We start from the raw sequence: 21,769 nt of genomic DNA, 5'->3' as shown, positions 1-21,769 counted from the left end.
CCTCAGATGAGCAGAACCATGACTCCAGTGGGATGACACCATTGGTCTGTAGGCAGCTATTGGTAGCATGCTAAACACAACAACTTTATAAGGTGGTAATATGTTCAGGCTGTGAGTCTGTCAGATGGTTGTGGAGCTCTTCTGCCTTTGAACGCAGCTTTAAGAAAGAAACCAACTGTCACATCGAACTTTTACTGGAATTTTAATGTTCACATGAATTTTTAACAGGTTTCTGAGTTTTCACTGTTGGTGTCACATCATGAAAATGTTGATATATCAGATTCTGGAATAATCTCCTTCAGTAAATGGGCAAAGTGAATGTCTGATGATCTCTGACCCCTAATGTGTCCTCTATCAGGTCCTCAGGACTTCTGTGCCAGCAGCGTGCTCAGTTTGATCTTCCCATCCATAGAGGCAGTCAGGCAGGTTCCACAGTCCACTGCAGAGCACCAATCAGCCGTCACTACTGGAGCTTTGTGCCCACCCAGCGACAGAACACTCTCCAGTGCCGGCTCCCCATTGGTCAGCTGGAAGAGGGAGAGAGGCGAAATACTGTAGGTTAACAAATAAAACTTTAAAACATTGAAATTCAATTTGATTCAGCAAGGGGAAACAAAAAGTGATGACCCTTATGTAAAAATAAATAAATAAAAATGAAATGTACTTTAAATAAACTAAAAAAAACATATTAAAGAAATTTGATGAACTGTAACAATTGATTTAACCAGTAAAAACTGAATTATTACACATATCTATTTTACTTCCTACTTATAAAAAAAACAAAAAACAAAAAAACAAACAGCATCAAAAAGACACTACATAAAAAACAAGTTACTACTGATATGATCCAAGAAGAGTTGAATCGATGGCAACTGGACGTGGTTGTAGATACGTAAAGACGTTTCAGTCCAGTTGCCTTCACACGCATTAAAATGATATGAAAAATAATGATAAATTAAAATTATTCAATACAAATAAGAATATTGAAAACAAGTTTAGAAATGAATAAAAACATTTAGATAATTTCAAGTTTGACCAAAACAGAAGTGTTGCTGAGAGGTGGACTAATGATGAAGATGAAGATGAAGGTTACTTACTCTGTATATGAGTCCTCCGGAGCTGGAACAAGTCAGGACATGTTGTCCCTCAGAGTCGAAGGCAAAGAGTCTACCTCGAGGAATCTGAACCTGAACCAGAGTTCAATGTGTCATTCCATTCATTCATTCTCTTATATAATTTTACATCTGCAGGATTTATTTTCTTGTGACCCATAAAACTTAGTAAACAAATAAAGATACTGACTAATGCATGTTTTTATTTTCTCATTATTTTCTTATGAAATAATTCACTGACTCCCTGCTAAGTCAGATTTGATCCTGTTCACTTATAATGTTGGTGAAAACTTTATCTCCCTGTTTCTCTAGTGCTGTAGTGGTCAGAAGAAGGGAGATAAATAGATGCTCACAAGCTGTCTATGAGGTAAACCAGTTATTTCCATGGTAACACTACGTACCTGTTTGTATCCACTGTACCCTGAGAGGATGAAGGGCCCAGTGGCATCCTGAGGTAAATCCTGCTCTGACTGCTTCACCCCACACCGATGGATGTTCCACTGGATGAACTGAAAACACACACACACATACACACACATACACATACACACACAGAGTATACATAGGTCAGGCCAGTAAGAGTGCTAGTGAAAAGGTAGAGGTGAAGACTTTGAGAAGACGCCAGTAAAAGCTTGTCAGACATCCTTGACCTCAGCCTACAGTATGTTTCATAATTAGAATCCTGTTCAGGTGTTCAGTCAGGAAGCCTAATCTTTTCCACTTTAATGTGAGGGCTGAGCAGGACTGCTATACTGCAGTGCCTGGGTAACACACCCATGTCTCCTCTCTCAATAATAATCTACCAGATCCAAACCAGTCTGGTTTCAAGAGCGGTCATTCCACTGCTCTGCTGTCAGTGATTGAAATCTTGCGGTCAGCAACAAGGGATGTCCAGTCAGTGGTTCTCATCTTGGAACTGTAGGCAGCCTTTGACACTGTCAGCCACCAAATCCTCCTGTCCCCCCTTCCTGAACCACTCATCTGTGATACAGCAGTACTCTGGCTTGAGTCCTGCCTCAAAGAATGAACACTGTATGGCAAGACTCCAAGATCATTCTCTTTCCACTGGTGTACCGCAAAGATCTATGCTTGGTCCCTCACTCTTCTTAATTATCACCTTGGTGCCATTATCCACTCACATGTTTTTTCTTACCACTGCTATGATGAGGCTCTGTTAATCCCACCAGACCACCCAACTGCCAGCTCGGATCTCAGCCTGCCTCTGTGATATCTCAACATGGATGATAAAACGCCACCTTCAACTCCGTCTCTTTAAGACTGGACTGCTGTTGATCCCAGCCAGTCCTGTTCAGCACAACATTAGTATCCAGCTCAGCTCTGTCTCACTGTAACCAACAAAACCCTCTGAAATCTGGGCTTTGTGAGTGAGAACTAACTCACTACCACTGATGTTGCTTTACACTAAATATCAGGCTGATCATGCACCTGTAAGCCTTGTGGAACATGTGTCAGGTGGAACTTTTTCTCCACGACTTTTCCTCTCCAGCTGATAAATATATAAATGTAAATGTAACACACACACCGGTTCATTCACTCCACTGCAAGTTTTAAAAGACATTTTTAGGATGTGTAGACATTCTGTCCATCATGATGTGTTTTAAACACACACACCTTGCCATCTTCTCCGATGCTAAAGACGGTGTTTTCATCATAGCTGAACTCCACACTGTAGACTTCTCCGTCGTGAGCTCTCCAGCTCATAGCGCTCTCATAGCGCTGCATATCTACATCAGTGAAAGGCAGAGGATTCACAGTGTTAATGTTTACGTTTTAAAGAAATTGCCACAAAACCACTAACAAGCAGAACAATGTTTACACACATACGATACATGTACATAACTACACATCACTGTACAAGTGAATTGGGTCACTAAAATCTCAGGCCAGATTTAAAAGTCTCTGCTGAGCAGAATGAATCTGTGTGGAATTTTAGGCTGTAAATCACAAATATAGATATTTTAATGTCACTTTGAGCTCTGGTATCGGTTTGTGATTGTATGTTGTTATTATTGATGATGTTTTACAGTTTACAGATGAAATGAATCATCAGATGAAGACTGACCAAACAGTCTGATGACTCCGTCAGCAGCTCCGGTCACCAGCAGGTTTCCATTGTGGTTGAAGGCCGTGCAGTTAATGGCTACTGGTTCAGGTTCTAAAGAGAATTGGAGCTGAGAGACAGAGTGAACAGTGATTATAATGCAGCCATAGAAAATACAGTGGGGTCCATTAAAAATATTTTCACCTGGAAATAATCAGAAATTTTGAGGATTCAGAAACATTTAAAACACAAAAAGTTATGTAAAATGAAGAAGAAATATTTAAGACTCTGCTCTATTTCTATGTCAGTGATCAAATTTAAGCAACTGAACTTCTGTGTACCAGAGGTCAGATTTCCTCAAGTTATATCCCTTCCACTGATGCTTGTGTTCAGATGACACTGGATCTTATCTACTCATCAGAGGCTGGTTGAAGTAACTCAACTTGCAGCCAGAGTTCACCTGATATAAATAAGACTGTTCCTCACGTTTCCAGCAGATCATTGCTAAGTCGAATTGTAATAGTAGAAAAATGGCATCAGAACTAAGTGAAAGTGTCAGAAGTCAAATAGTTATTCTAGGCAAAAAGGCTTTTCTCAGCATCAAGTCATGACTAGACTGAAGGTTTCTAAGGTGCAGTGCATGGACTCTAAAACGCTCTACAGAAACTGGATCAGTTGTATCTGAAGCACAATCAGACAGAGTAGAGAAGACTGCAGAAGTCCTGTCAAAGAAGGCTGTCCTGTGGTGGACTCAGAGGAAAAGGAGCAGTTTCTAAATCACTTCTCAGGAGGGAAAACAAGGCCTAACACTTGAGGTGAGTTGAGAAATACCAGCATTTCATAGCGCATGACTGGAAAGAAAAAATTCTATTTACTGCACAGCCTAATCCGGCGGGGGAGAGTTTAGCTTAAAAAAAATGGCCGCCACTTTCTCCAACTGGTTAGGGGAGTTTGTTTGCTGAATCTGCTAGTGTGTTTTGTCCTAGTTGATGATGTTGTTTGTGGTAGCATAGGCAAGGTAACGGAGAAAATAGTCGTGGTGTGAGGAGCAGTGATGGCTGGCATTAGGGGAGTGACTCTGGGACGCCAGTGATCACTGTCTAGCCTCCTGGAGGTGTTGTGGGACCAACTAGACGAAACACTGGTGAAAGGAGGTTCCCACCTGATGACCCCAAAGACATGTTAGTTATCACTGCTCATTAGTCTGTATAGCTGAATTAATAGTTATCATAGGATTTAGGATGTTAAGTTTAGGGAGCTATTCACTGAGTCTGGTCCATTTTCTGTAGCACAAGTTTCTTGTGTTTACCTTAAAAACTGATGAATCCAAATTTGAGATGTATGACAGTAACAGAGTCATGCTATACATGTATCTTTGTGGAGAAGGATTCATACCACAGTAGGATAAAATAACAATTAAATAACACCGTTAAATAACCATTACTGAACCAGCTGGTTAATTACCTGTTGTTTGACAGTTTTGGTGTCCCAGAGCAGCAGTTGTCCAGACACTGGTATAGGAAGTCGAGTGACAGACTCGACACTTCCAGATCGACTGAGAGCTGCAGCCGAACACACAAATGATGATCCGCTGGGACTGCAGGCTAAAGACAAGATACTGAAAGACAGACAAACGTCACATTATTATCTGAATGTGTAGTTCAACAAACAATATTATCTACTGATGCGTGACAAACCTCTGGTCAATTTTGTCAAGTAATAGTTCCAGCCTGTACTTCCCCCTAAAACCACAAACTGTCCTTTTAGCCATGCTGTCAGCTTTTACTGTTTAGTGAAATGTCTTGACGGCCATGTTCCCTGCAGGATGAATTGTAATAACTTTGGTGATGCTCTAACTTTTATTTTGCTAATTAGGAAATGTTAGCATGCTAATATCTTAAGAAGGGTGAACATGAAAACCATTACCTCAGATTTGCATGTTAATATTGTCACTGTAAGTATGTTAGCAAGCTGATTTGGCACAAATCATCCTTGTGTCCCTAAGCACAGCCTCACAGAGCTGCTAGCATGGCTATGGATTCGTAGTCTTGTTACTTCTCTGTATATGGTTTAAATAAATTTGACACATTATGTTAGTTCATGTCATATTCAAGTTTAAACCGTAATTATGAGCAACTGATTGGGAAAAAAAGATCATGTCATCCTTAATTTGTAATTCAGAATCAGAGATATACCTACCTACCACCTACAATATCTCCCACCTGGGAGATTGTTGGCAGAAAACCACTAGCAGTTACTTAAAAAAAAAATCCAATATCAACACTAATACAACTCATTCAGCTCTTTTCATAGTTGCTACATGCTGTGGATGCAGTATTACAGACATGAGATTGATATTAATCTTTCCATCTCAGAAACAAAGTTAATATGCTTAACTGTTCTTATAAAGCTTATAAAGCTATGTGTATTTCTACTTGTACTATCAGCTGATCCTCCACTCTACACTTCTACATGCAGTGCAGTCACTTCATACAGTACCGTGGATGAGTTTCATCAATGTTCATCTCATAAAGATTCTTCTTGGCATCGGTGTCATACAGCCGCACTGTGCCCACACCGCTGCCTAGTAACAACTGACCCCACACACACACACACACACACACCCACACACACACCCACACACACACACACACACACACACCCACACACACACACACACACACACACAAATTTGTTTTTATTACATTAGCCTACATTCATTGACTGGAGACTCAGACTTCGTGTGAGCTCCTTTCATTGGGAGGAGTCCCCACAATGCGACAGTGGGACAAGTTGTTATCACCACATCGTAATACAAGTACACTTATTTGTGTCTGACACAGACAGTGTAATAAGAATATGTTGAATTTCTGACCTAATCAGAATCAACTTCCACTGGACCACTGTTTTTATACTTTTTACTGCTTTGTGTTAAATTTTTTTAAAATTAAATTTAATTCTATTTGTCTTTGCATATCCAGGTCCCATGCTGTATTGGATCTGTGTTTTCGCTCTTGGTTCTTTGTGTTTATACTTATGTACACACAAAAATTGAACAGGTGTGTTATCTACATTTTGTTTAATAACGAGTAGAAGTAAAGAATTTGTTTTATTTTATTAATAGTAGAATGTCCCAAAGAATCACTGTTTTAATCTATTTTTAGTAATCAGGTTATTTTCTGACTTCAGCATTTTATTGACGATGTAAATAGTGTTTCTTTCATCAGGTTAAAGTATTAATACAAACCTGACTAATACTGTTAAACACACAGTATGTAACTTCTGCAGCAACTCAAAAAATATAGAATTTAGGTCCAGTCATTTTATAGAAAGTTTAATGTGGAAAAATTACATATTAAACCTTAAATATCTATGTCTATAATGTAAAATAAATGTAAATGTAAATGTCTATACTCAGTTAATCTGTGTCTCTTGTTCATACCAGTCTGTCAGGTTTGGTGGCCCACTCCAGAGACAGCAGAGGAGACTTGGACATGATGGTGGCTTTAGTCTGTATGATGGGGTTGAATGACCACACCTGAGGAGGAGGAGGAGGATGAGGAGGATGAGGAGGAGGAGGACGAAGGCTTTATTGTGTGTTTCAGTTAGTTATGGATGCAATTGTGGAAGTAAATTTGTTCATAAAACCCCATCAGAAAATGATAGAGACTCACCTTGATGACTCCATCTACATCTAAACTGGCAACCCGGCGACCAGAACAGTCAACCCTGAAAGAGAAAAAGGTGAATTTTTGTTTTCATTAAAGGGAACCAAAAGTTCACTCCTGTCCAGTTGTAGTTAACATCTGGATTCTACCAGATTATGTTCAATCTGCTCAGAAACCAAACAGGTTCAGAGGTGTATGAGACACTGTGGAAGGAAGGAGTGAGATCAGGCTGTAGTCCTCAGCCCAGTTTAACCAGTTAAAGTGAACTGGGAGCGCTGAAGACATACCTGCAGTGCATGATGGAGGAGTGGTGTTCCCCATATTCCTCCTGGCTGAGTTTGATGAACGGCTGTTCTGCTGACAGACCTCCTCCCTCTGCTCCTCCTCCGCAGCTCCTGCTATTGGAGGAGGAGGCCGAGTCAGGAGGTTCACTGCAGGTCTCGGCAGGAGGCTCCACCTCCCCAGTCTCCCCCTTCTTCTCTGGTGTCTGAAGACAACACATGAAAGGATGCAGTTAGTGTTAATGAAGTCAGTGATCAGTTGTATTAGCCTTTAGATGCTAACTGCACTCGTCGTCTACTGCAGGCGGCTGTGGCTCATGAAGTATCAAAAGGTCGGAGGTTCAATCTCCCAAGTGTCCTTGGGCAAGATACTGAACCCCAAATTGCCCCCGATGTGTTATCTGTGTATGCGATGTGTGATAGAGATGCGCTGTGTGTATAGCAAGTACTGTATGAATGTGTGTGTGATTGGGTGAATGTGACTCATTGTGTAAAGCGCTTACAGTAGTCGTTAAGACTAGAAAAGCACTACATAAATTTACCAGTCCACCTATGGAATAATGGTACTTTGTAGCAATTGAGAAACCATTTAGCTGGTGTTGTAGAGTTCAGTCTAAATGCCTGCATTACTCTTAGTGGGGTATATTTAAATTATGAGTTGGGATGTGTTGTCAGAAAATGAAAAAGAAGTAAGCTGAGTTACAGTATATTTTGTGGATTGCTGTATTTGTTTATTTTCACAGTTTGAAGCCCACCAACCTCACTTATGTGTGAAGTTTGGCTTAAATTCAAACTCCAGCCTCTCACTGGACAAAACCCACTAGAATCCCCTGGAGTTCCTGTGGCGCAGCTGTGATGTCACCAGGTAATAATACCCAACTCGCTCTGCTTCGCTCTGCTTTTTCCCAAAGCTCCAGGTTCTTTCTCCTGTGACATCGGTTGCTAAATGGAGCCACCCTGCTCAAATGTCTGAATTCAACCTTGAACCTGGGGCCACAAGTCTTTAACATGCAGACTGAGTGAGCAGACTTTTGGTATACAGCCTCCAAAATGACGATAGTTTGAATTTTTGGCGAGGGGATAACAAATTACACGTTTATTGACCAGATGGGTCTACGCGCACTTCAAAAGCTTTCTGAAGTAACTAAAAGTTAAGAGGCTTGTGTCTGGGTAGAGACTTTAGTTATCAATAGTGTGCAATGTAAGCTGTATTGCTAACTGTTGTGAAGGATGGACTGTGTCCAGTGTTTGCTGTCAAATACCGTTGTCTGCAGATGCTTGTGTTAGTCTCACAGCCACCATTAGAGACAAGAAGCTGCAGTTTTACTGGTTAAAAGACCAGTGCTAGGTCTTGCTCTGCTTTGGTTGCTTCTTTCTCTCTCCTTCTTACTAACACACACCTACACACACGTGCACACACTCACAAACATCCTTGGCGTGGCAGTGGAACCCAGGTCACCCCAGCACCATCTTCTTACCAGAGGCACATCTTAGATCACATCTACTCCTTTGTTTCTCACCTCCCCAGTTCAAATTTCACGATTGAGACACCATCTTTAGCTTGCACAAGACGTTCTGACTCATGTGATCTCGTCCACCATCTTTCCCTCTCTCTCTCTCCACACACCAAACCCATTCAAACACACACACACACAGAAATGTGGGACTAATCTGTGCGGATACCGTCTTTACATCGTTTCACTCACTGTGATAGAGACTAGGGTTCGTGTTGAACAGGTTTGTGGTGGAAAAGGCTTTGTTAGATGTGATGATGATTCTGTATTTACTCTGAACAACTTCTGCATCAGCAATATGTAGGACAAATCACAAGCAGCTTATCACAGCTCCTGCAGTCCCCATCCTCCCTGCAGTCACTGTAGCCCTGATGCACAGCTAAGTTTATATAAGGGGCACATCAGATATAGCGTAACCTACGGTGCAACCTTAGAGCACAATGCAAGTAGCTGCTGCAGATAATCCCTAACATAAACATAAATCCATCTTCATAAGTGTGGTATTGAACTTCTCATCTAACTCTTGACAAGAAAACAAATAAACGTATTTTACTATTCTTTTTAATAAAACTGAACAGGCATCAGATTCAGTAGAAATACACCAAACAGGTGTGACAGCTTAACGTCAACAGAATCATTCTCTCAGGTACCTGTTGTGGTGGTTTGGAGAAAAGCTCCTTCCTCTCTTTCTCATGGTCCTGGATTCTCCTGTGTCTGGGATGTGTCAGCTGGTTTGTTGCCTGGTTTGTCGACTGGTTTGTTGACTGTTGGGACTGGGAGCTCGCAGATTCACTACTTGATGCCTGACTTGCAACTGGCTTCACCTCCTTAGTTTGGACTGTGTCTCTTGATTTTGCAGACTAGAAAAGACAAATTCATTTTAGATACAAGATGATCTCGGGTCAGAACTCTATCTGCCACTCACAGTGGTGAGGACCTTCAACATGGCTGCCAGAGGAGACCATTAATGTAGAAAAAACACAGCTGAAACATCTGTGTTGCCCCCTACAGGTAAATGAATAAACCAATGACTATAAAGATGGACGGCATGACAGCTTCCTGAAAGTGAAGCCAAAACATCTTGATTGCCCCCTGGTGGCTCGCTGCAGTACAGGTCATAAACTTCGCCCCCTTCATGTTAGCAGATATGACATGGGCCAAACTAAAAAAACAAAGACGGCATCGAATACATTTTTCCCCAAAGATGGTTTCTGCCATTTTAGGTAGTTACAGTAAGTGTTCATTTTTCTGATAGGTGCAGTTTTAATTAGTTATTTGATGTTGAAAATGACGGAGAGAAGCCATGATTGACAGCTACAATTGACTCGCAGTTGAGTCTGGTGGGTGTATGGGCGGGACCTCGATACCACAGCTCCACCCCTCCATCATTTCTGGGCAGACTTTGGCTCCAAATGACATCACCAGTGCAAGATGGCATCACCTGTCTCCAGAATATTTTGGCTTCATTTTTGTACAGTGAGAGGAAGTGGAGACACATCGTCCATCTTTATATAGTCATTGGAATAAAGCCACAACATCTGAGGGTAAAGGGGAGTGGCGTTGGTGATAGTGTCACAGACAGAGTCATACCCAATCAGACCAGCCAGTGGGATACGTCTATTCAGTAGTTGATTTCCAGAAGGTTCACAAAGATTCAGAATTTTACGTTTGGTTCATGATTTCATTGACTGGATGGTAACTTTCTAAATCTCCACTCACATCAGAATGAGGTAAATGATCCTTAGAGCTGAACTTGTGAAAACATTTTCTTGACTTTGTATAAGTACAGAGAAGTTGGGGATTTTCCCATTAACTTCAATAAAGTACAATACTACAGCTGAACACACCCACCAATCAACACCAATCAACTTCCAGAGAAATTAATTTTACTGTTTTCAATCCCGCTGAGCTTTTAAACTTCTGCTTCCCCAACTTGCTTTTACCTGACTGGTTGGTGCGTCCTTCCTGCTCACCACCAGTTGGCTTGGTGAAGACCCAGCAGTAACCTGAGGTGGTTTCCCGGGTGTGCGTCGGCCCTGTGGTAGGAATGTAGAGAAGAAATTTCTGGAAGGAGTGGTGGTGGTGCTGACGGCTCGCTGGCTTGACACCAAGTCCCTAAGAGGATGGAAGGAAGACAACCAAGAGTGAAAAAGTTTAACAACAAAACTGCTGAATGAGTGCAAAACAAATCCAAGCTGCAATGAAGTCAAGATTTAAGAGCGTGCAGAGATTGACTGTTAAGAGCTGAACAAAACTTCTACCCATGAACACTTCCTTATTTTGGAGATTTGGATTAACTTTCCAAAAGCAAAGCACGAGGAGTCAGTGTGGTAAAATAACTCCACTATGGAACAAGACATTCATGACTCATACAACAGGAACCAGGATCCACCAGCAGAACAGAAACACTAAGACCAACAACAAAGGTCTGAAGTGTCATTGACGATGACTTCGTCTGGTAAATTTGCCCATGTTTTGCTGTAGCCTTGTTTTTAGGCTAAAGACCAGCTGTTGTCCATTTGCTTTGTCATTAGCCAGGTTTCCATCCAAATGTAGCAAAAAATTCTAATTAATGAACATTTCCATCCACTACAGTTATGTGAATATTAGGAGCTGTTTCATCAAGATAAACATCTGGTGGTGCTAATTCTCCAGCAAGTTGCCATTGAACCATTCCTGAAGAAGAAGACACAACCAGATAAATACAGTCAAACCTCAAACTGTGGAAAACCATGTCGAAAATGTGATGGAAATTTAACGTTTCTGTTTCATGTATTCATTTGAGTAACTTTACAGACTCCTCATTGCTCTACACAGATCTGCTGTTTTATTTTTAGTCTGTTCAGTGGTTCTGAAGCTTCAGTGGATGTTTAAGTTGCATGTTTCATGTCAGTCATATTTAGTTCGTTAAGTCTGTTTCTATTGCACTTTGTTGCATCTTGCTTTCATCAATACATGCATGAAACTTTTGTAAAATTAGAACTTTTTCTGAAAACAAAAAATGAAAGCACAAAAATTAAAATGTAGATAACTAGAATTATCAGCTTGTGGCTGTCTGCCTCCACCTCTGTGACTAGTTTCAGATTACATCCCTGTTTATCCAGTCATAGAAAATATTAATCATTTGTGTGAAATTTTGTTTTGGCTAAAAAGTGTTTTGTGAGGTCACACCGACTTTGAGCTTTGACCACCACAATCTAATCAGTTCATCATTGAGTACCAGTGGATGTTTGTGCCAAATGTCAAGGGATTCCCTCAAAGAGTTCTCGAGATATTGTGATCACGAGGCCAACACTGCGCTTTGTGAGGGCAACGTGACCTTGACCTTTAACTACCAAAATCAATTTGTCCCCGATTCCCCTGAAGTGAATGTTTGTACCTAATTTGTAGATGTTCCATTAAGGTATTACTGAGATATTGTGTCCATGAGAATGGATAGACAAGCTGAAAACAATGTGCCTCCAGGCCCTGACTATCACTGGCACGGAGGAATGGATGCAACACAACTACTGATGCTATCTTTCTCCTTATCACTGTTTAGTCCTGCTCATAACTGAAAGTCTGAAGTGCAAAGCAACGTTCATCCACATGTCCTTGAAAAATAGGTGGTTGTATAAGCTTGTTGACAATGAAGACTACTTGAAGGGCTGTTTAGTAACCTACTGTAGCAGGCATGCTAGTATGCTAACCAGCAGGAAACATACAAGTGCTAGTGAGTAACTGTAGCTCTTCAAGTTAGCAAATGTCAGTACTATGAAGATCCTAATGGTCAAAGAAGCAAGTGTGAGCATCAAAGTTGAAAAGTTTGAAAAGGAATGTGAAAGATTTGCTGTGTCCATGAGCTTATTCACTATTCACTGTTTGAAATTCTGGTGGCACCGAGTCGTTAAAGATTTTATATAGAGGAAGTCAGTGATGAGGAATTTTCTGTTATCTCCTTGTCCAGCCAGGGACCTTTGCTGCATGTCATTCCCGTCACTCTTTCCCCTCAAGTTCTGTCATCTCTTTACTGATGACTCTATGATTAAGGCACAACAATGCTCCAAAGATACTGTGATGGTCTTGGTCTTGGCATCCCTGAGTGATGGCTGTTTTGCTAGGTAGCAGTTGCTTAAATAATGTAAAGGTAACATAATTTAATATGTCACTTACCTCAGTGACGTACTGTATGTTAGCCCAAACAACATCTTCATCTGATCAGCTCACTGTTTCTTTATATATATGTACACCTTATCTGCTGACAGAAAACTCCCTACAGGACCGGGTCTTTGTACACCTATTTTAACGCACAAAGCAATTAGCAGTTGCTGAAGTTGATGGTTATGGCCACAGGAAGCTGTGAAGCAACAGAAGGAGAAATGTCTATAATGACAAAGACTTCAACAACTGCAGTTTTGGAATATAAAAGACATAATCAGGGAAAGACAAGTACAAAGAGGAAATGTTGAATTGACTGAATTGCCATGAAATTTTGTATAAACATCCATGATCCCCAGAGGAAGATCCCTAATGACTTTGGAGATTCCTTGCCTTTCCCTCTGGCACCACAAGCAGTTTTTGTTTCTTAGTAAAATGTCTCCACAACTATTGAATGGGTTGCCATTAAATATGGCACAGATAACCATATTGCTGAGGATGAATTCTACTGACTTCAGTGATCCTCTGACTTTTCCTCTAGTGCCATCATCAGATCAACATTTGTGGTTCAGCGTGAAATATCTTGACAACTCTTGGATGGATTCCCATGCAATTTCTTGCAAACATTGATGGTCTTTGTGAACTTTGGAGATTCCCTAACTATTCATCTACAGCAAAATTTCTAGTGGTCCAATACTTTGGTTTATCTATTCAGTTTTATCACAAATGGAACCTCATGCTGTTTATTTTTTCCTTTTTCCTTTTTTTGTTTTAAGAAAATGTCTTAATGTCTTACAATTGCTGCCCAATATGAGGCATGTGAAGTAAGAGCTGAATGAATTTCCCCTAGGGGATAAATAAAGTATCTATCTATCTATCTAAGTTTTATGTTGCTGTAAGGAAAGCTGCAACAAGATTTTATGTATTTATTGGATTATTTGTGTTATCTATGTATTTTGAAAATCCAAAAATCATGACAATCCTCATTTTACTTTATTAAATATCTTGTTTAAAAAGTTGATTAAAATGTTTTGGTTGCTACTGTGAAGACATTACTTCTGAGAAACATGAAAGATCATGATTTATTGGGATATTTTGAAGGCCCTTATATTTGTAAGGTTCTTGTTAGGGGTCATTATGGGGAAAATTTTGTTGCTATGCTGATGACATCAAACTCTATATGGTTGTTGATGCCAATAGAAAGGTAAACAATATAAATAAATAAATAGTTTTTTATGCTGGTACTGTTGTCCCGTTTTATATATAATTGACTGCTTTCCATTGTGACATGAATTTTTCATGCCACATTAAAATCAAATCATTCCACAGCAAACAAATTCATTCAGTTATTTAACAAACTGATTCAGTTATTGAAGACAAAAATAAAAACAAACAGAAAAATTTGTTTGGTTTTTACAGACAAAGGCTAAAGTATAAAACTGTCCTTTTAACAAATGTTTTAATTTGATTATGACACAGTAAGTGCATACAGATAAACAAAATATATATTCAAATATATATTGTATTTGACTTTTCTTCCTTTGTTTAAGTTTTTTTTTTATTTAGGCATTTTGAATCTTCCATAAGAGAGCACTCAACAGGCTCCTACTAGCAGAAAATGCAGCTGCTATACTTTTAACTAAAGCCACTTATAGCATTACTACGCTAGTTATCATTTGTTGTATTTGAATTCACGTTTCAGCGTTTGGCCTGAGGTCCTCTGACAAGAACCTCCTGGTTTTCCCGTGAATACAATTAAGAATAACAACCACATTTAGAGGGAACCGTGGCTTAGCACTCAGGCTCTCCGAATCATAATAATACTAAACTAATACTTCTAATTTTCATGTTTTAAAACTCAATGTCTCATTATGTTTTATACTAGCATTTTTTAGTGGCAGTATTTATTTTAGAGTGTACTGTATTTGATAGCTCAGTCTACGGTTCTCTGTCAGCGTGTGAAAACCCTAAATGAAATTTTAAAAAATGGATCGAACTGACAAGAAACAACAATTCATCAGGTGAATTGTTTATTTGGCAACATCAACCGCATCACAGCACACAGTGTATAACAGCATAAATATAGTATCATTAACAATAAGTTAGTTAAAAGCCTTTTAAATATATATTTTATACGAACAGATACATAATAAATCTGCAGATTGTTCTGCTTCAAAGTGCCTGAAAATTCTTTCAAAAGTGACTCTGGGATGAGGATAAGAGGTTTCCGAATGACTGCCTGTTAAAACTTCACGTCTAAAAAAATCCTCACATCCTTCCTGTCTATTATCATCATGTTTTAAAATAAAACTTCTCAAAATTCAGACTGAAATCTTTGAACTCAAATGATCTTAATAACTTTTCAGTAGCATTAGCTCAGAACTTTACTAACCGTCATTCAGCAGGAGGTTGGCCACGTTATGGCCTAAAATTCAGCTAACAAAGAGTTTTATACCATACCACATATTAGACGTTTCAAATAAAATACCAGGAAGACAGATGCAGTCAGTCGATGCAGTGAGGTAAAACTGAAAAAAGAGGCTAGCATGCTGAAATGCTAATATCAGAAATGTGTGTGTCTTTGATTGGTGGTAAAAAATAAAAAACTTTTAAAAACTATCAGGATGAAAAACACTAAACCGCGAAATTGATAGAAATTCAAATTTAAAAGACCATTTAGGTAGAAGATGTAAGATAGCTGCCATCTGTAACTCCAACACATGATACAGTTTCTATATAGTTTACATAGTTTTTGATATAAGTGCTTAAACTGATATAAAACCAGAACGTAGTTTATACCTGATAATCTTTGTTCCACACTGTTTTTATCCAGAGAGTTATAATACTTTAGTTTAATTTGAAGCATGGCCGCCATCTTGGGTGCACTGAAGGAGTCAGTGGGATCAGGCATGTTATGAACAGATTGATTCTTAGTCCAATAAATAACTTTGGTTGAAAGCAGATGTTGTCAACTGTATTTTAAAGACTTAACACTACGAACATTTAAAAAACTGACAGAATGGCAGCCATCTTAGTTGTGTCAGTCATCAGTAAAGACAATGATGTTAGTGTCTCACAGCTCAGTGTCTCCCAGACGGTCCATGTTCTGAACGTATGCTGGCAGTTTGTGGTGGACCATCTCATCTCCATCCTTCTGGTCCCGGGTCTCTGTCTGCAGGGCAAACAGCTGGATGAGAGAGGACAAGACAGACAGGTCAGCTATAACATATCCATCCACCCACCCTCCATCTACCCAAACTTCATCAAGGGACAGGAACTACATCATTGAAATCATTTAACCTCAGGACAGGGCTTTTTATACAACTTGAAATTTTTATAAACTACACAATGGGACGTTTTATAACCAAATTACTGAAAATTATTAAATAAATGATGGGATTTTTTTAAAACCAAAAGATTTGAATTTCTACAATATTGGGACTTTTAACTTAAACCATGCAACTTCTTAAAACATTTTTGGCTGGACAGCAATAGCAGGTCCAGTCCTATAAACATAAATGTCACTGACTCACTGACTGACTGAGTGATAAGGTTACATTATTGGTCGGCCAGTCAAGTGTTTCCCAATTGGTCGTTGCTCTTTCTAAATGAATTTGCATGAACAAGCAGTGTTACCAATATAGCACCTTTGTCACTAGATTAACTGACTTTTCAGACCCTTCAGCAACCATGGCAACAAGAACAGTTTTGGACAAACCTTAGCTACATTCTGTAGAAGAAAGTCACCAGTACCCAAGAGTGAGGTCAGCCTTCCCTCCGCAGAAACACCTCTCTCTGCTGATCACGCAGCAGCTATCATGAATGAGCTTCTAACTTTCTCTGGGAGTGATCATGTTACAGTAAATCTAGCTGAAATCACAGCTCAGTCTTTGTCTTTAACTGATGTGTTTGGTCACGTTGTCAGACGACCTCTGATTTTAGCAGCAGCTTGGAAGTGACTGCTGGTTAACATGTAGCAGTGTTTCCTCTACATTCATTTAGCAGTGGCGGCCCGCCACTGCTAAATCATAGCCGCCACGCCTTCAAATTTCTTTTTTTTTTTTTATTGTCGCAAATGCACCACCGCCACATCTCTGCACCTTCACAGCACAGCCTGTGTGATGATGAGCGCAACAGCGGGGGGAGGGGAGGAGAGGGGAGGGAGGGAGTGGGGTGGTTGGGGGATCCTATTGGAGTTAATTACTGCGAGAGCGCAGCCTTGAAAGTGACGTCACGTCAGGCACCAGGTCAGAGTCAGAGAAGTGTAGTCGTGAGGAATAAGGCAGCGAATTACCGGAGAAGAGGTAGACTTATTAGCCAACTCAGTGACGCTAACTTGGGTAAACTAATTGATAGCATTAAGCTAATATCTACACGTCATTATGTATTAACTGCTGACTGCATTTTCAGATGAGCTTGTTCAGATACTTCTCTAAGAAGAGAAAGACAACAGATGAAGAAGACGCTAGTCAGGTAGCCTATCATAAGCCTTTTACTGACTCGTAAATGATGATGGTTAGGTAAAAAATAATATTTTAATGTTCACACTTGTAATCAGATGTGATGTGAGTGTAAACTATATAACGCTGAAAATCAAGTGCTCTGAGCCTGGGTGCAAACTTTGCCCCCCCCCCCGGAGAGCATGCCCCCCACTGCTGAAAAAAATCCTAGAGGAAACACTGATGTAGTCCTGACGTTTCAGTCACTGTTTCAAGCTTGTTCCATTGTCATGACAACAGAAACAGATAAACATGTCAATGATAACAGCTTTATTGTGAATTCCACTGCATTAAAATACTGTATATGTGAGGGCAGAGAGGAGAGAACAGATAGAGAGCTGAAACCAACTGACACTAGACTGAAACTAGACAGAAACCAGCTGATACTTGACTGAAACCAGCTGACACTAGACAGGAGGCAAATAGCCTACGATGCGGTCCAGCATATACTTGGTTTTGACTTAGTCCTGTTGACTAGATGAACAGATAAATGGTGTGACTTTTTTAAACTAAATCACCAGATAATGAAAGACGACGATGGGACTTTCAAATACATAATCAAACTCTTTAAACTTAATTATGAGACTTTTTTAACCAAATGAGGCGACTATTTAAAGCACTTTAAATGATTGAACTTCTTGAAACATTAAAAGTTGCGTTCACCACACAAGGCATAAAATGTGCATTAACTTTTTGAATACATTTTTCTATTAAAAAGTTTGGGTGTTAAAAAATTCCTTTAAAACAGGACACACTGTTGGAAGGAAGTTTGTTTGTTTTCTTCTCACCATCTGTCGGAGCTGTTCGTTCTCTTCTGTCAGACTCGTCGTCTTCTGGACTTCAGCATCAAAACTCAGAAGGACGGGCTGAGGTGGAAAACAGTTAAGGACTGGAAACCATCAGATCCAGAATTTAAATGACACAGACACAGTGGATCAGCATCTTATTCTTTAGAGTTTCAGACATGCATCACAACATCTTCACTATCATATCTAATCCAGCTACAACCTAGACATTCAGCTGTATTGTTGTTCGTGACGTAACTGAAGGATATGCATACACTGGAAGAGCACCGACAGGAAGTTGTGCAGAGAAACCAGGAAGGTGTCGGCCCACTGGCGGGAGAAGTATGGAGAGAAGGCGGGGTTCTGCTCGGGGGCGGGGATGAAAGGCAGGATGAACCAATCACGCCACTCGGCCTGACCCTGCAGCTCCATTGCCTGCTTCTGGAAGAATTCCTGAGTCCGCTCCAGGTTTCCTTTCTGGAGGGAGAAGAGGATGGAGGAACGGTTTTACCACAGAGATTTTAACTGCGGTTCTGTTTCAGTAACACACAGTGTGATCTGGTTCATTTCTCTGCGGGACGTTACCTGGATGGTGTTGATGACGTAGTATCTGTACAGGCTGGTTCTCAGTTTGTTGACGGTGGATCTGTAGACATCCTCCAGTCGGCAGAACAGACGCCTGTCCAGGTAAAGCCAGTACTCCTTCAGACCAAACAGGTCGAAGCTCTGGATGAACTGCTGCAGCTGATCGATGATCTTATCCACCTGCAGAGAGACGACGGTTTAAAAAGAATCTGCCTGTAAAACATCCCTGTCTGAGATTAGGAACAACAACCACTTAAACTTCATCATTCTTTGTGTTCATTGTCACCCTGAAGCCTTTCTCCTTATCGACTTTGATCTCGCTGTCCAAATGTTTCAGAGTGCTGGTAAAGCCACGGTAGATCAGATACTCCTTCACATGTTCGTCTGTCCTCTCCACAGCTGACCCCATGGTGACCTCTGACCCTGCAAGGTACAATATAATACAGTGTTTCATACAGTTACAATACAATTTTTCAACTAATCAGAGAAACTGATCTGTGTCTTCTGTATTTCTTCAGTTAAACTGTTCTGATCATATGTTGAACTGTAGCTGGATATTTTGTTTTTCTCTGTCTGTGAAACAGAATTGGCTAATGATGAATTTCAGAGGAATTCAAAAAAAATGATACCTCATATAAAATGCAACACAGCAGAGAGAAGATACAGAGACTTCAGAACACAGCTTCACTTTATTGTGTTGGAGATTTAATTGTAAATGGATAAAACTGCCATTTTGCTCATCAGTCTACACTCAATAACTCACAATCACAAAGTGAAAACATGTTTTGAGAAATGTATGTAAATGTATCCATTTACAATCAAATCTACAACACAGTGTGCAAAAAGTGAAGGGGTCTGAAGACGTTCAGAAATCAGTGTATGTTATGTTAGATGTCTGACAATAGAAAAGAAGCTGTGGATGTCTGATTTAACTTTTGCTCTCCCGATACTGATTCAGATACCAGCTCAGGAATCTGCTCTCACTGAGCACTGATCAGAGACCAGCAATTTAAAATCTGTAAAGCTCACTACAGGGAAACTTACTCTACTTTATAGAAACTATATGCAAGATAACACGAGGTCAGAGGTTACTTTGACAAAAAGTATGGGACCAAAATATTGATATTAACTGAGAGCAGAAATTCTATATCTTATCATGTCATAAAACAAAGAAACTATGGATCAGTCACATCATGGCCAATACCCAGTCTGTAATAAGAGTTGACCTGCATCTCTGTAGAAGTTGACTTGGGGCCAACAAAAATGTAACGACTAATGCAGCTTTACACCAAACAATGTCAGGATAAAATCACGAGAGTTTTGCTCACATCATCTCAATCATTTGGTGTAAGGTGATCATCCATTGTCTGTTTTTCTTCTTGATGTTTTGATCAAATCAAACATGTTTAATATTAGTGAAACTTTTTAGTCTCAGCTCGGGCAGATAGTGATGTTCAATGGCACTTTCCCCAGTAGCAAACAGGAAGCAGCAAACAGAGCTGATAGTGAGCATGGAGGAGACTCCAGGTGAGTTGTTTGGTGTGAGGCAGAGACAAGGGTACTTGGACTCAAGGAAATTTCAAAATAAAACAGGAAATCATAAACACAAAGTCCAAACACAGGTATTTTAGGAGCTGATCATGACAATTATAGTGTTAAGTTACCAAATGTATATAATAATAACAATAATAATGTTAAATTTCAAAGAGCAAAAAAGTCTGGAAAAAAAACTGCTTTTCTTCCTGTAAATTTCCACCAGGCGCATAATGGGAAAAAATCTCAAAGGAATCTAGTCATGCATCCCTGGATTAATCTGGATCCCCAGTCAATATAGAATCTTATAGTGTGTTACTAAAATCTCTGAGACTGATGACACATTGTCTTTAGATGTGAGCAGGGTGTCAGACTTAAAGACAGACAGTCTTATAAAGTCTTCTAGTGTCTAGTCGGCATAAATCTCAACCTCCTTGATGTAAACTATGGACAGAGAAAGGGAAATACTTGTGATACACCACCATTAGTAATTTCCACTTTATGTACTTTATAGTCACAACAGGCTTGACCCTGAACAATGCTTTATGCAGCTGCATCTGCCTAAAGTTGTATAACTACAGTAGTATATTCACACTTTTCACTATGTGTGAATCTAACATTGTTAAAAGTGTAAAACATAAAATGAGGTAACTGTCTGTCTGAATCTAATGCTCTCTGTTGCAGTTGCACAGACACAGATAGTGATTTTCACATTTACATTGCTGCTATTTATCCATTCTCATATACCTCTTATATGTGGCGATTATGCAACAATACTGTATATGTAACAGGCTTTTTATTGCACTAATATTATCTTTTTATACAGCTTTTTTATCGTTGTTTTAATGTGAACAGTTTGTCTTGCACTGGTTGGGTTTTTATGTATTTTTTTATGTTTTCATGTGTTTTGTGAATTTTTAATGTGTTTATAATGTGTTTTTACTTATACTACATGTATGATTTTAACAACGTTTGACATATATGCCAAGGTTTCATGCCCCCTTTAAGTTTCTTGAAGTGAATTTTATTTTGTAGTAAGTCTTTACGATTCCTTCCGCATTCGGTTGCTAAACAAAAACAGAACTCAACATTCAAAAATCTTATTAAACTGGACACGTATAAAGTCTACAGTCATATTCATTCTGTACCTTAGTAAATACCAAACATTTGTAATGTCGTTCAGTGAGGTCGTATTTCCACTTCTTGTGTTAAATGTGAAGTGACAGTGAAGCTCCGTCTGGTTGTTATTTTCCGCAGTGATGTTTGTCACCGTGACGAACCGTTTTTGTGTTTGGACGAGTTTTGCTCACTCTTCGTGGATTATCTGCAGCACATCGTGTTGATATATCGTGTCTGAGACTGTAGGCTACGTACCTCGGTGATGATCGGTTATGTTCAGTAGAGCTCGTACCGCAGTAAACAAAAACCTTTAACCCGCGAAAAAAGAATGAACGTCACTCAGATCCAAGTAACGGCACAGAGCTGCTCCTCTGTCATTTTCTGAATGGAATCAAATGTAAAGTATGTACAACAAAGTCTCTTCCTGTTGTGTTTTCCTCCTGACAGTCATGTGACGAGCTCATGTGATGTAGG

The 21,769-nt window shown here is 39.7% G+C and overlaps 1 protein-coding gene across 1 annotated transcript; it reads right to left on the bottom strand.

The window, feature by feature from the left end:
* Positions 1-200: 200 nt before the first annotated feature.
* On the bottom strand, positions 201-21,763 carry wdr91 (WD repeat domain 91). Its single transcript, XM_022744636.1, has 18 exons — positions 21,551-21,763; positions 18,930-19,066; positions 18,644-18,823; positions 18,328-18,535; positions 18,062-18,144; positions 15,852-15,961; positions 10,581-10,752; positions 9,288-9,497; positions 7,130-7,329; positions 6,849-6,903; positions 6,617-6,712; positions 5,674-5,768; positions 4,639-4,792; positions 3,196-3,304; positions 2,745-2,857; positions 1,514-1,621; positions 1,098-1,187; positions 201-527 (listed from the first exon to the last, which is right to left on the bottom strand). Exons 2-18 carry the CDS (start codon positions 19,050-19,052, stop codon positions 363-365), a joined length of 2,271 nt encoding a protein of 756 aa, XP_022600357.1. The 5' UTR covers positions 19,053-19,066; positions 21,551-21,763; the 3' UTR covers positions 201-362.
* Positions 21,764-21,769: the final 6 nt, after the last annotated feature.

This window comes from Seriola dumerili, unplaced genomic scaffold (genome assembly GCF_002260705.1).
Source record: "Seriola dumerili isolate Sdu_G_001 unplaced genomic scaffold, Sdu_1.0 BDQW01000081.1, whole genome shotgun sequence".
NCBI lineage: Eukaryota > Metazoa > Chordata > Actinopteri > Carangiformes > Carangidae > Seriola > Seriola dumerili.
The sequence above is the reverse complement of the archived record's forward strand: the minus strand, read 5'-3'. Positions and strand labels throughout refer to the sequence as shown.

Excerpts from the sequence above, each read along its gene's own strand:
- wdr91 (XM_022744636.1), bottom strand. The coding sequence starts at position 19,052 with ATGGGGTCAGCTGTGGAGAGGACAGACGAACATGTGAAGGAGTATCTG. Across the intron at positions 4,793-5,673 it reads ATTGATGAAACTCATCCACG|TATCTTGTCTTTAGCCTGCA; the intron begins GTACTGTATGAA and ends TCTGTCTTTCAG. Across the intron at positions 1,622-2,744 it reads GCATCGGAGAAGATGGCAAG|TTCATCCAGTGGAACATCCA; the intron begins GTGTGTGTGTTT and ends GTGTGTTTTCAG.